The sequence below is a fragment of the Carcharhinus amblyrhynchos genome, chromosome 10 (genome assembly GCF_965287045.1).
Source record: "Carcharhinus amblyrhynchos chromosome 10, sCarAmb.v2.hapA, whole genome shotgun sequence".
NCBI classification, from domain to species: Eukaryota; Metazoa; Chordata; class Chondrichthyes; order Carcharhiniformes; family Carcharhinidae; genus Carcharhinus; species Carcharhinus amblyrhynchos.
In genome coordinates this window covers 78,496,118-78,508,347 of record NC_137333.1, presented here as the reverse complement: position 1 = coordinate 78,508,347, position 12,230 = coordinate 78,496,118, and the positions used below count along the sequence as shown (strand labels likewise).

The following is a 12,230-nucleotide window of genomic DNA, read 5'->3' as shown; positions in this document are numbered from 1 at the left end:
AACTCCACACAGACAGTGACCCAGGTTCCTGACGCTGTGAGGCAACAGCACTAACCACTGTGTCACCATCCTTTGAAGGAATAAAGTAGAGACTGAGTTTGTAATATTCTATTATAATCTTATTAAATCTAAGTAATGTAACTAAGGAGACATGTGTAAACTGCTTTGTCTGACAGAACTTCTCATGCAGGGTTTCAATGGCCCTGATAACTATCTCCGTCCCAAAGATATTGTCAAACTTTACTCACATCACTGGTAGTTTCAGAAGACAAAGTTACTGAGACAAATAAACTCACACTTCGTCATTGGTTTGATTCATATCAAAAGCATATGCACCGATCTTTGTTCTAACATATTATAATAATTTTAACAGCACAAAATGTCCAATTTAATAAAATCAATAATAAAACCATTTGAAAAAACAGAACTGAGAATAGATTTATGAAAGTTATTATCTTCAATTCAGCATAGAGGAGAATGATCTTGCTCAGCTTTGTAACTCCTTTGTTAAATGAGTAATGTACCCTAATTTTGGCTTATTATTTACTTAGTTAGTGTTGAAACCAGTTTCAAAGTCTGGAAAAGTACATCTTTGTGCACAATGTTTCTTATCCTTTTTGGGCTATAAAGAATAACCATCACATCATATGAACGATGGCATGGTGGCACCGTGACTCGCACTGTTGTCCCACAGCGCCAGCGACCAGGATTCAATTCCAGCTTTGGATGATTGTGTGGTGTTTACACATTCTTCTCATGTCTGCATGTGTTTCTTCTGGGTGTTCTGGTTTCCTCCCACAGTTGAAGTTGTGTAGATTAGGAGCATTGGCCATGCTAAATTGCCCTTTGTGTCCAAAGGTGTGTAGGTTAGGGGAATAGGGGGGTAAATAGGTGGGAAAACGAAGATAGGGCTTGAGTGAGATGCTCTGTCGGAGTGTCGGTGTAGACCTGGTGGGCTGGATAGCCTTCTTCTGCATTAATGACATTTATTACAACAAATAGTGACACTATAAAAGAAAATGTACTAAATCAAAATCCCCGATGTAATTACTATGGCTTCTTGGATTAGTGGCCATTTGAAAGTTAAGTGGATATAATAATTAAATTTGGAAGTTTTCGAACAGTCAAGTCCTTGAACAGTTAGTGTTCAATTGTTGCTTATGATTTTTATAGCAAGTAACATTTCTTCTGTAGCACTACTAATGGCTTTCAGTAATAATTGAATGCAATTTATAAAATGAGAGGTTCATTTTGAATTGACAAGAAGTACTCTTGGAGTTTCTGATAAAGTATTGGCTCAATCAGTTTTATTTGGTGTGCTCATTTTTGTCAGGGTTACTTTACGTCCTTGCTGTTAGATAAGTAAAATCAATTTCTCTGGAGCACGACTGTGCCAATTGCATAACTGATTTTTGATTACCTTGAAATAACCCAAGTAGAATCTGTTCGCCCTTCAAGATCAATTACAGAATTCTGACCAAAATTCTGAAGCTGCCCATCTCCTTACTTACACTACTTAACTTTAATAAGATTATAATGGAATGTTACAAACTCAGTCTTTTTTTATGCCTTCAGAGGATACGGGAATTGATGGCTAAGCCAGCCTTTCTTTTGCTATTCCTAATTTCCCATGAAAAGATGGTGGTGAGCCACCTTCTTGGATCAGTGTAGGTACGTCCACAGTGCAGCTGGAGTGGAAGTTCCAAATTTTGACGCAGCAACAGTAAAGAAATGGCAATAAATTTCCAAATCAGGATGGTGTAGGGGAGCATGAAGATGATGATGTTCCCATGTATTAGCTGCCTTTGATGTTAGAGGTCATGGGTTTGGAAACTGCTGTTGAAGGAGCCTTAATGAGCAATGATGGTTGTAGACATTACACACTGCTGCCACAGTGAGGGAGTGGATATTAGAGGTGGTAGATGGGGTAAGGGGGTGAGGTCCTCGCCACAGAATACTTAGCCTCTGACCTACTGTTGTGGCTATAGTATTTACATGGCTAGTCCAGTTTAGTTTTTTGTTCAATGGTAACACTCAGGATCTTGATAGAGGAAGATTCAGCGATGGTAATGCCATTAAAAGTCATGGCAAGAGGGCTAGATTCTGTCATGTTGGAGATGGTCTTTACCTGGCACTTGTGTGGCATGAATATTACTTGCCACTTTTCAGCCCAAGCCTGAATGTTATTCATGTCTTGCTGAATGTGGGCATGAACTGCTTCAGTATTTGAGGAGTTGTGAATGGTGCTGAACATTATGTAATCATTAGCAAACATTCCCACTTTTGACCTTACGATAGAGGGAAAGTCATTGATAAAGTTGATGAAGATGGTTGGGCCTAGGACACTCATAAGCATGATGACAGTATAGGTCATCATTATAAATTTACATCATTTTACACATTTCATTCTGTAGCAGTTCACAGTTACTTAATTCATGATCAGCCCTTCATAGATACAAGCAATTGAAATAGAAGAAGAATGAGGCCATTCAGCTCCATGAGCCTGAATCACTATTTGATAAGATCATGGCTGATTTGATTGTGGCCTCAACTCTACTTTCCTTTCTATCTCTTTTAACTTTGATACCCTTGTCACTCGAGAATCTATCGAGCTCAGCCCTAAAAATATTCAATGACTCCGCTTCCACTACTCTGAAGAATATAATTCATTAATAATGACTTTCAGAGAAAAAAATCATGTAATCTCGATCTTAAATGGGAGAAGTTACAAATTGCTTGCAACACATCTGCATTTAGGATAGGTGAGTCATCTCTCACATCCTACCCTTAGGAGAATAGCAACTGACAACCTTCGCTTTACAAACTCTTGCAGAAACCAATTACGCTCAGCTGAAAAGAGAAACTTTGAGCATTTAATTTGGAGTAAGAAGATTTCATCACTACCTTTATAGATATCATTTTACACTTCTGTCACATCACCCACCCTCAACAACAATCTTTAGGTTGTATTCCTTATTTAGCAGCTAGTACGTTACAGAGATGGTCCTTGATATTATTGACATGCACCTACAATATTAACTATTGGTAATCAGAGCAATCTGCGAATGCTGATACTTTTATCAGGATTGCAGTTACAAATCAAGCAAGAAGCAAAAGAAAATTGGATAGTAAGTGGATAACAAGTGGATAGTATACCTGTGACTGCAACTCAAGTCTAGTGATGGGGCAAGTTATAGATAAGCTCCTAAAAGAAATGATGACAGAAGAACGTTGTAAAAGCCCAAACCCACAACCGCTACCTACTAAAAGGACAAGGACAGCAAATACATGGGAACACCACCACCTGGAAGTTCTCCTCCAAGTCACTCACCATCTTTTCTTGGAACTATATCACTGTATCTTCACTGTTACTGAGTCAAAATTCTGGAACTTCTTCCCTAACTGCACTGTGAGTGTACCTACATCACAAAGGTTGCAGCAGTTAATAATGCAGCTCATCTTCTCAAGGGCAATTAATGATGGACAATAATTGCTGGACTACCAGTGAAGCTCACATCAATTGAATACATAAAGAAAAATTGGCTGTTAATTAAATTTGAGTAAGAAGTCACACAACACCAGGTTAAAGTCTAACAAGTTTATTTGGTAGCAAAAGCCACTAGCTTTCGGAGCTCTGGCTACCCCTTCGTCAGGTGATCTGTTACATTCTTCCTGAGTAAATCAAACATGGCATGCCTCCTTGTTGGATCTCGGACATACGATATGCAAAGATGTATCCTGGACACACTCAAGACACATCTTTTTTCACGTCTACTAGTCTGCTTATCCCAATCTATAAGAAAATTAAACACTCACTAGAAGCCACTTTGTCTTTGCTACATGCTTGCTTAATTGCGACATTTACAATATACAATCTACCACCTCACAGTTTCTATCAGGGAGTCGATTCACAATTCCCCTTCCTTTTCTATTTCCTGTCTCTATCCATAAAGTCTTCTCTGCCTATTTATCACCCATTATATCCCCTGATATCATTCAACTGATTTCATCTTCAATTATTAATTCCCAACCAACTCCATCTTTGAAAGTATAACTCAAGTAACGGCTAAACACTGATGTTTCCCAAACTAGCAAAGAAAGCAGTAATAAAATATTTAGCAAAACCTCATTCCATTTTATCGATTTTTTTAAACTGTTCAGAGGAAGATGTTTAAAGATGCAACTGTACTGCCACTTCATCAATAGCAAATCCATTCTGATGTTCATTGGATCAAAGGTGCTAATACATTTCAGGATTGACATGTTGACTAAAACAAGAACATCTTATATTTATATAGCATCTTTAATGTAATAAGATGAAATGTCTCAAGGAGTTTCACATAAGTTTTTGATTTTAAAAAAAGTTTATTTATTAATGTCACCAGTAAGCTTACATCAACAGTGCAATGAAGTTACTGTGAAAATCCCCTAATCGCCACACTCTGGCGTCTGTTTGGTTACACTGAGGGAGAATTTAGTATAGCCAATGCACCTAACCAGCATGTCTTTCAGACTGTGTAAGAAAACCAGAGCACTCGGAGAAGATCCATGCAGACACGGAGAGAACATGCAGACTCTGCACAGACAGACCCAAGCAGGAACTAGGGTCCTGGTGCTTCGAGGCAGCCATGATAACCATGTGCCACTGTGCTGCCCCTCATAAAACTTAATACAACACCAAACTACATATGGAGTTATTAGGTCAAAGGATTGGTTTTAAGCTTCATCTTAAAGGGGTAGAGAAAAAAGAGGTGCAGGGAAGGAATTTCAGAGGTTACAATCCGGTCAACTGCAGGTATAACCAGAAATGTTGGACCAGCTAAAATCATAGATGCTCAACAGGCAGAAGTGGATGAGTACAGGAATCCTGGAGGGTTGTGACCAAGAAAGAGAAGGCTGACACCATTAAGAGATTTGGAAGCAAAGGTGAAAATTTTAAAACAAGAAAGTTGCTTTCCTGGAGCCTGGTGTAAATGGTGTTTCACCATTGAATAGGATGCAGTAGAAACTCATTGTAAAGTCACATTTTATTAAATGCTCAGTGTTGTGAAAAATCTGTAATTTTTAAATGGAATGTATATATGTGTGTGTGTTAAGTAAGGTAAAAAAGTGTTCCAGATTCATTCAGGTTTTGTTTGTGAACCTTGGTGTCAGAGAGCTTGGATAGATTGCTGAATGAAAGGTGGAATATTTGGGTTTGTTTATATATATACACACTTTAATGATGTCTTACAATTCTTGAAGATAAAGTGATGGATTAAAAGTTTATTGTGAGGAGTAATAAACACAAAATAGAAAAAACTTTATTGTTGCCTGGTGATAGTAGTCCAGGGACATAGGCACAGAAAGTGAAGACAGGGATTTTCAGCTGAGAAGAAAACATTACAAGGTTACTGAGATAATAGTTGACTGAATAGTCAGCTATAGAACTCAATGAAGTGAGGTGCTACCAGAAGGCTGAGTTTAGAGTTCAGTTTTTAGGTGTCTCTGAGAAAGATGTTCGTCAATCGTCGTCGAAGAGGACCTCGACACCATTAGTCATTTTGAGGTTGGATGCGGTGTATCCGAAGATGACTGATCAGGCCAATTCGGGCACGGAATGTCCTGGCACATATTGGACAGACTTGTGTAGACACTGTAGTTGTTACGCTGCTGGCTGTGGACTTGCGCAGCCCAAGCTTAAGTTGTGCTTCAGCAATGCACCTTGCTTCGTAAGCTTGACAGCCCTTGTGGATGAGGCAGCGCCAGGTAGGGCAGTTTTGTGCCACCGTTTCTCAGGTGGTCGTGTCTATATCAGGGAGGCCTTGAGTGTGTCTTTGAAATGTTTCTCCTGCCCTCCATGCGAGCGTCTACCTGCAGAGAGTTCCCCAAAAAGGAGCTGCTTGGGTATGTGCTCGTCTGACATACGGATGACATGACCTGCCCACTAGGTCTGTGCTCTCACCAGCAGTGTGTGGACTGATGGTAGACTTGGTCTAGAGAGAACTTCAGTGTCTGGTACTTTGTCTTGCCATCTGATGCATAATATTCTGTGAAGACAAGTCATGTGGAAATGATTGAGCTCTCTTGCATGCCTTCGATACACAGTTCACGCTTCACAGGCATACAGGAAGGTAGTGAGTACCACGGCATTGTAGACCTTCAGTTCTGTTGTTGGGCTGATTCCTCGACGTTCCCATACAGTGGAACGCAGTCTACCGAAAGCAGAACTTGCTTTTGCTATTCTGCAGTTAACTTCTGTATCAATAGTCACTGCTTGAGAGAGGGTACTGCCAAGATAAGTGAACTGGTCCACTGCCTGTAGTTTCTGCCCTTTGATTGTGATTATGGGTTCTGTGTACGGTGCATGAGGAGCAGGCTGGTGCATGACTTCGGTCTTTTTAATGTTGATGGTGAGTCCAAAGTTGTCACAAGCTGTGGAAAATTTGTCCATACTGACTTGCATCTCCGGCTCTGAGCCAGCATACAGGGCGCAGTCATCGGCAAAGAGGAAGTTTCTCAGAAAAGTCTCTTTCACTTTGATAATAGCTCGAAGTCTCCTCAGGTTGAAGAGCTTCCCATCCACTGTACTTGAGGCTGATTCCAGCTATGCTGTCCTGGAAGGCATCATTCAACGTGGCAGTAAACATCATGCTGAACAGTGTAGGTGCGAGCACACAGCCCTGTTTGATGCCATTGGTGACTGGGAATACCTGAGGGGATTCTCTGCCATCCAGTACTCTGGCCATCATACCATCATGGAACTGGTGTACCATCTGAATGAATTTGGCGGGGGGGGGCAGCCAAACTTTGACATGATCCTCCACAGGCCTTGTTGGCTGACAGTGTCGAAGACTTTTGTGAGGTCAACAAAGGTTATGTAGAGCTCACAATTGTGCTCCTGACACTTTTCCAGAAGTTTGCGCGCAGCAAAAATCATGTCAATAGTCAACTGACCAGACAGTTTAGCAGGACTCTTGCGAGGGTTTTTCCTGTGATGGAGAGCAGCGAGATTCCTCGGTGATTGTCGCATACTTGCTGATTGCCCTTTCTCTTGTAGAGGTGTACAATGGCAGTATCTTTGAGTTCCTGAGGAATAGATCCTTGCTTCCAAAAGGACTAGAACAACTCGGTGAGCTTCTCGATAAGTACAGGAACAGCAGCTTTGTACATCTCTGCAGGTATGGCATCTGCCCTGGGGCTTTGCCACTGGATAGCTGGCTGACAGCTTTCATGACTTTGGCTACTACTGGTGGGTCATCCCTGGTGCTGTTGATATCGATCTGGGGAATCCTGTCTATTGCCTCATCGTTAATAGATGACGTTCAGTTGAGGATGGCTTCAAAGCGTTCAGCCCATCTTTACATGATTTGAGCCTTCTCTGTAATGAGAGTTGTACCGTGTGTACTCAGGAGGGGGAACTCCTGAGAGATTGAGGTCCGTAGAGAGTGTTGAGGGCTTCATAGAACCGTTTCAAGTCATTTCTGTCAGCATATCCCTGTATTTCATCTGCCTTGGTGCTAAGCCAGGGATCCTGCATTTTACACAGTTTACTCTGCACTGTCCTGCGAGCACTGGTAAAAGCATTTTTCTTGGCAGCTGATGATGGGTCGTTCTGACAGCCCCATGAAGACGCTGCTTTTCAACAAGTAGAGCCTGTATCTCCTCCTCATTCTCATCGAACCAGTCATGCTGCTTGCGGGTAGAGGGCCCAAGCATCTTCAGTGCAGATGAATGGACAGCATCCCCGAAGCGTTCCCTGTTGTCCTCAGCACTGTCTACGAGGTGTAGGTCAGCAAGCTTGATTTCTAAGTCTTCAGTCAGTGCTGAAGCCATGCTGGGGTTCTTTAGCTTAGCCGCATTGATTCTTTTCATAACCTTGCTTCCTTGTGGTCGCCTCTTGGGTCTGATGCGAAGCCTCATTTTGGAGACAATGAGCCTGTGATCTGTCCAGCAGTCAGCACCACACATGGCCTTGGTCACTTTGACATCCTGCCTGTCTTTTCTCCTGACAATGACACAGTTGATAAGATGCCAATGCTTAGAGTGGGGATGCATCCAGGAGGTCTTGTTACGGTTGTGTTGGTGATGAGGAGGTTGTGTGCTGCACAGGTCTTCATTAGAGTTACCGTTACACTTGCCCACTCTATGCCTCCCAATGACTTCCTGCCAGATTGCAGAGTCACACCCTATTCTTGCATTGAAATCGCCAAGTAAGATCAGCTTATCAGTTCTGCTCACTGCTGATAGTAGGGCGTCTAGTTCTTCGTAGAACTTGTCTTTCACCTCGTTCGGGTTGTTCATTGAGGGGGAATAGGCGCTGATCAGGGTGGCTTGACTTCTGTTCTGTAGTGGAAGCTGTAATGTCATAAGCCAGTTGTTCACACCCTTGGGTAGACTAGCAAGTTTCCGAACAAGGTGGTTCCTGATGGCGAATCCAACTCCAGCATCACGATGCTTATTGCTGCTGTGACTGCTCCAGAAAAAAGTATATCCACCTCCAGTTTCAGTCAACTGACCTACATTGGCAAGATGAGTTTCACTCAGGGCTGCAATGTCAATGTTGTGTCTTGCAGGCTCTCTGGCAACTAAAGTTGTTCTTCTCTCTGCTCTGTCTGCTGTAGGTTGTCCAAAAGCGTGCGCAGGTTCCAAGCACCAACGGTGAGCAGTGTCACCTTGTGTTTTATTTTGTTTGTTGGACTGCAAGATGGGATCCCCGCCAGCCACAGTAAACTGGCCAGGATGTAGTGAAGCAGGCAATGTTTAGGGCACCTTTTCTAGCCCCTTTTCATTCTACAGAGGTGAGCAGTGCATTCCTGAAGAGGACTGCTCAGTCGCCCAGGTAGATGCTAAGTTTCACTGCTGCTTTGGTCAGCGGAAAACAACCATTAGACTTGAGCTGTTTGTGTGTAGGTCCATGACTACAGCTCCCAGTGTATCTGCACCTGCTGCTTTGTCACTCACCCATCAAAGGTTGAACAGGGCGATGTTAATGATGATGATGGTGGTGTCGAAATTAGCGCTTGATTTGGATTAAAGTGGGGGAGAGTTGTGCAGCATCAGCCTCACTCTCTCTTCCCAATTCCCATCTAGATTCAGTGGCAAGACAAGAGTCAAGACGGCTGAAGATGGGACTAGATGCAATGGATGAGCAGGATGTCTTCTGTGCTTTGTCCTGCCCTTCGCGTTCCACGATGTTTGCAGAGACCGCCTTCTTGACCGTTGGACCTTCCATTGGTCTCGCCCGCTCTATCCACCAGAGTCTGTCTTCACATGCTGGGAGAAACATCTCCCTATCTCACCAAGGGTTGAGACCCGTCAGCTACCCGTCACCTGGTTTAGGTGGCTTGTTGAAGCCATTGTCCGGGGTGTGGCTGCTGTCGCATGCAAACAGCTACGGGGAGCCACAGGTGAGGGCTGAGTGACAGGTGGGGGCAAAAGGTGGACAAACTGCCCTGAAAAGGACGTGACATGCCCCCCCCCCCCCCCCGAGGTACTACCCCTCCCTGCCACCCTATACAACCTGAGAAAAATATGAGTTGGGTGAAAAAAAAACATTTGCAACTATGCCAGTCCCCAGCAAGAAGCCTTTGTGTGTCAAGCTATTGTCTGTCACCATTGGTTTACACCTCTGTAAAGATATTGCTGGGGTTAAAGAATAGTGTGAACTTGAAGCATTTTCTTGAGTTTGTATTGAGATCTTTTGTCTGGTCCATTTTTCTTGTTTAAGAAACATTTTGTGCTTTTTGTGAAAGTTTATCAGCAGACTCCTGTGAATGTATTCAGTAACTTCCCTCCACAATTTCAAAAAAACTTCAACAGGGTTTCTCTGTGGCATCTGACTTGTCCAGTATTAATATCACCCAGGATGGTAACACCAGCCTTTGCATCGCCAGGGGACTTCACGGCAAAATCGTTAGTAATGGCATGAGAATTTGAAATTTAATCTTATAAAAATATCTGGTCAGGTAGGGAATTTTGAATATAGGTCCAAATACACACTTGTCTATTGCTGCTTTGAAAGTCAGCTTGGTACGAGATACAGTCACAACACATCTCTAATCTACAGACTGATATCAGAACCGTTAGTGCAACTGCACTCTACAGAAAATGATCGATCTAGGTAGGAGACGTCTCTCAGTGGTTGGAATTCATTAACCGGTGGTTTACGGAACAAGACTCAGATCAATGAAACCCGCAGACGAATCAAACGGTCTGGGCATCACTGCTACAGAATCCTGGTTAGGATCAACACAGTGAGAGTATTAACAGTGAGCCATTTGAACTTCTGAAGTTGAAGGGCAGTGTTGCAAACTGCAGGGGTAATAGATGCAGAAAATTAAATTGTTGACACTGGGGCAGCTTGTTTCCAGGTTGTGCACAACAAAAACACTGGTGTTACCGACGGAGCGCAGAATCCGCAGATTCCTGTCGCCAGAATGTCAAAATATTCCCCCAAATAGTTAGACAATTATTGCAGTTGGAAAAAAAACACGAAGGAGACTAATGGCGACTTTTTGTGAGCAGATTTAATGTGGATTTGTGGTAACATTTCTTTATATAGGAGAATGGAATGTGAAACAGACACTGACAGGCTTGTTCCCATCCCACTCTCACTCAATCTGGTTCGAACTTTGAGCCCGAGAGACCCGCGTGTTTCTCTCCAACAAAAACAACTAAAAAAAAGTTTCGGACAGCAATTTTCAATTTAAGGATTTAACGATGCTAATAAAGTGCAGTCTTTCATGCGGCTATCTTTCCACCCGCGCAATGTCCAGATAAAATCAAATACTTTCGGATATTGAGCGGAAGTGAATTGCCGAGGCAGGAGGAAGGCTTCACTAAAGCAAAGTTGTACAGTAATGGAATGTCTCCATCAAATACACAGCAACAAAGACAAACTCTTTTTTTAATGTAGTACATTATTGCAGTTAGTAAAACTCCGACTGGGGTGAAAGAGAATGCAGCGATTGTGAGAACCGCCTTATAAAGATTGGCTCAGTTTGATTTCGAAACTACAGCCGATTAAAATCTGGCGAAACCCCCTCAATCTTGTTGATCAAAACTGATTTATGATTACATCAGTTTAAGCATTGGGACACTTAGAAAGAAGGACGCAAATCCTCCCAATCCGTATCTAAAATTCAACAAAGTACAAACTCCAGAATTTCGGGATTTCTTAGTCATTAAACCCACTGGACAATTTGAGCCGACTTGTTTCTTCGTTGTAAAACACATTTATTTTCCAACAGCAGTTTAGCACTGAGTACCGCATATTAAGAGGTGTATTGCATGTGTCCTACCTTAATTCTAAATCACTACTATTCTTACTGTCCTTACCCTAACTTCAAACATAGCCTTGGACTGACGCTACACTTGGAGATATCCGCACTATAATTTACTCATTCATTCTTGTCGCTTGGTCTTCAAATTAAACCCAAACCACGCTACTGCTGCTAATACGAGTCCGATATCAAGTCCAGGCGTGTTTCCCACTGACCATGTCCAAGAAATTTGCACAAGAGATCACTCTAACGATAATCCATTCAGACCAGTTACTTCTGCTGTGCTATTCTCTACGTCTAACACAACCATTCATTCTCCAATCTCTATCTGGCTTGATTCCCAGTGTCATTGAATTAAATGATCCACTGGTCGATGGTTTCCAAGTTCACACATTGACAAAGAGTGTAGCAGTCGCAGACAAGCAGAGTAAATCAATGGTAAAATGGAAGAATAAAACGTCTTACCGTTCAGCTGACCGAGCACAAACAAATAGGGAAGTATCATCGCGGTGTGGGCGCGGGCCCGGAGCCGGGAGTGATGCGCTTGAGTTTGCATGTGTGTGTCCCAGTTCACATCTCTCCGTGCCACGAATAAGGCTGGAGTCCACGATCCGCGCAAGCGCCACTCCAGGAGCTACAGGAGCTGTGCAAAGGCTGCAAGAAGCGAGCACTTCATTTATTACCAAGTATTATGTAACCTGACCACTTTAAAAGAAAGCTCCACCTCTAACCATTCAGCCAGCAGTGTTAGTTGGGTTATGGATTGCAGGGCAAGGAGGGAGCGGGCTGTTTCTCATCTATCACTACAAGAAAGCGCAACACCTTCCGCACCAAGAAACTCTCAAGAAGCCGAAAAGCTATTAGTTTGTAATTGGCAAGACCTAAACAAATTCAGTTAGCATCCACTTGGAAGGGTGTCGCTGCACATACAGGACATCAGCACCTTTATCATTGAGTGAACTGTCA

The 12,230-nt window shown here is 42.7% G+C and overlaps 1 protein-coding gene across 1 annotated transcript in view; it reads right to left on the bottom strand.

Moving 5' to 3' along the window:
- Window positions 1-11,851, bottom strand: part of LOC145349410 (relaxin receptor 1-like) — a 102,104-nt gene extending 90,253 nt beyond the window's left edge. Inside the window, exon 1 of the mRNA XM_080197937.1 lies at window positions 11,730-11,851. Within this exon, the coding sequence (XP_080054063.1) occupies window positions 11,730-11,820 (91 nt within the window). The 5' untranslated portion in view covers window positions 11,821-11,851. The remainder of the gene's footprint in view (window positions 1-11,729) is intronic.
- Window positions 11,852-12,230: the final 379 nt, after the last annotated feature.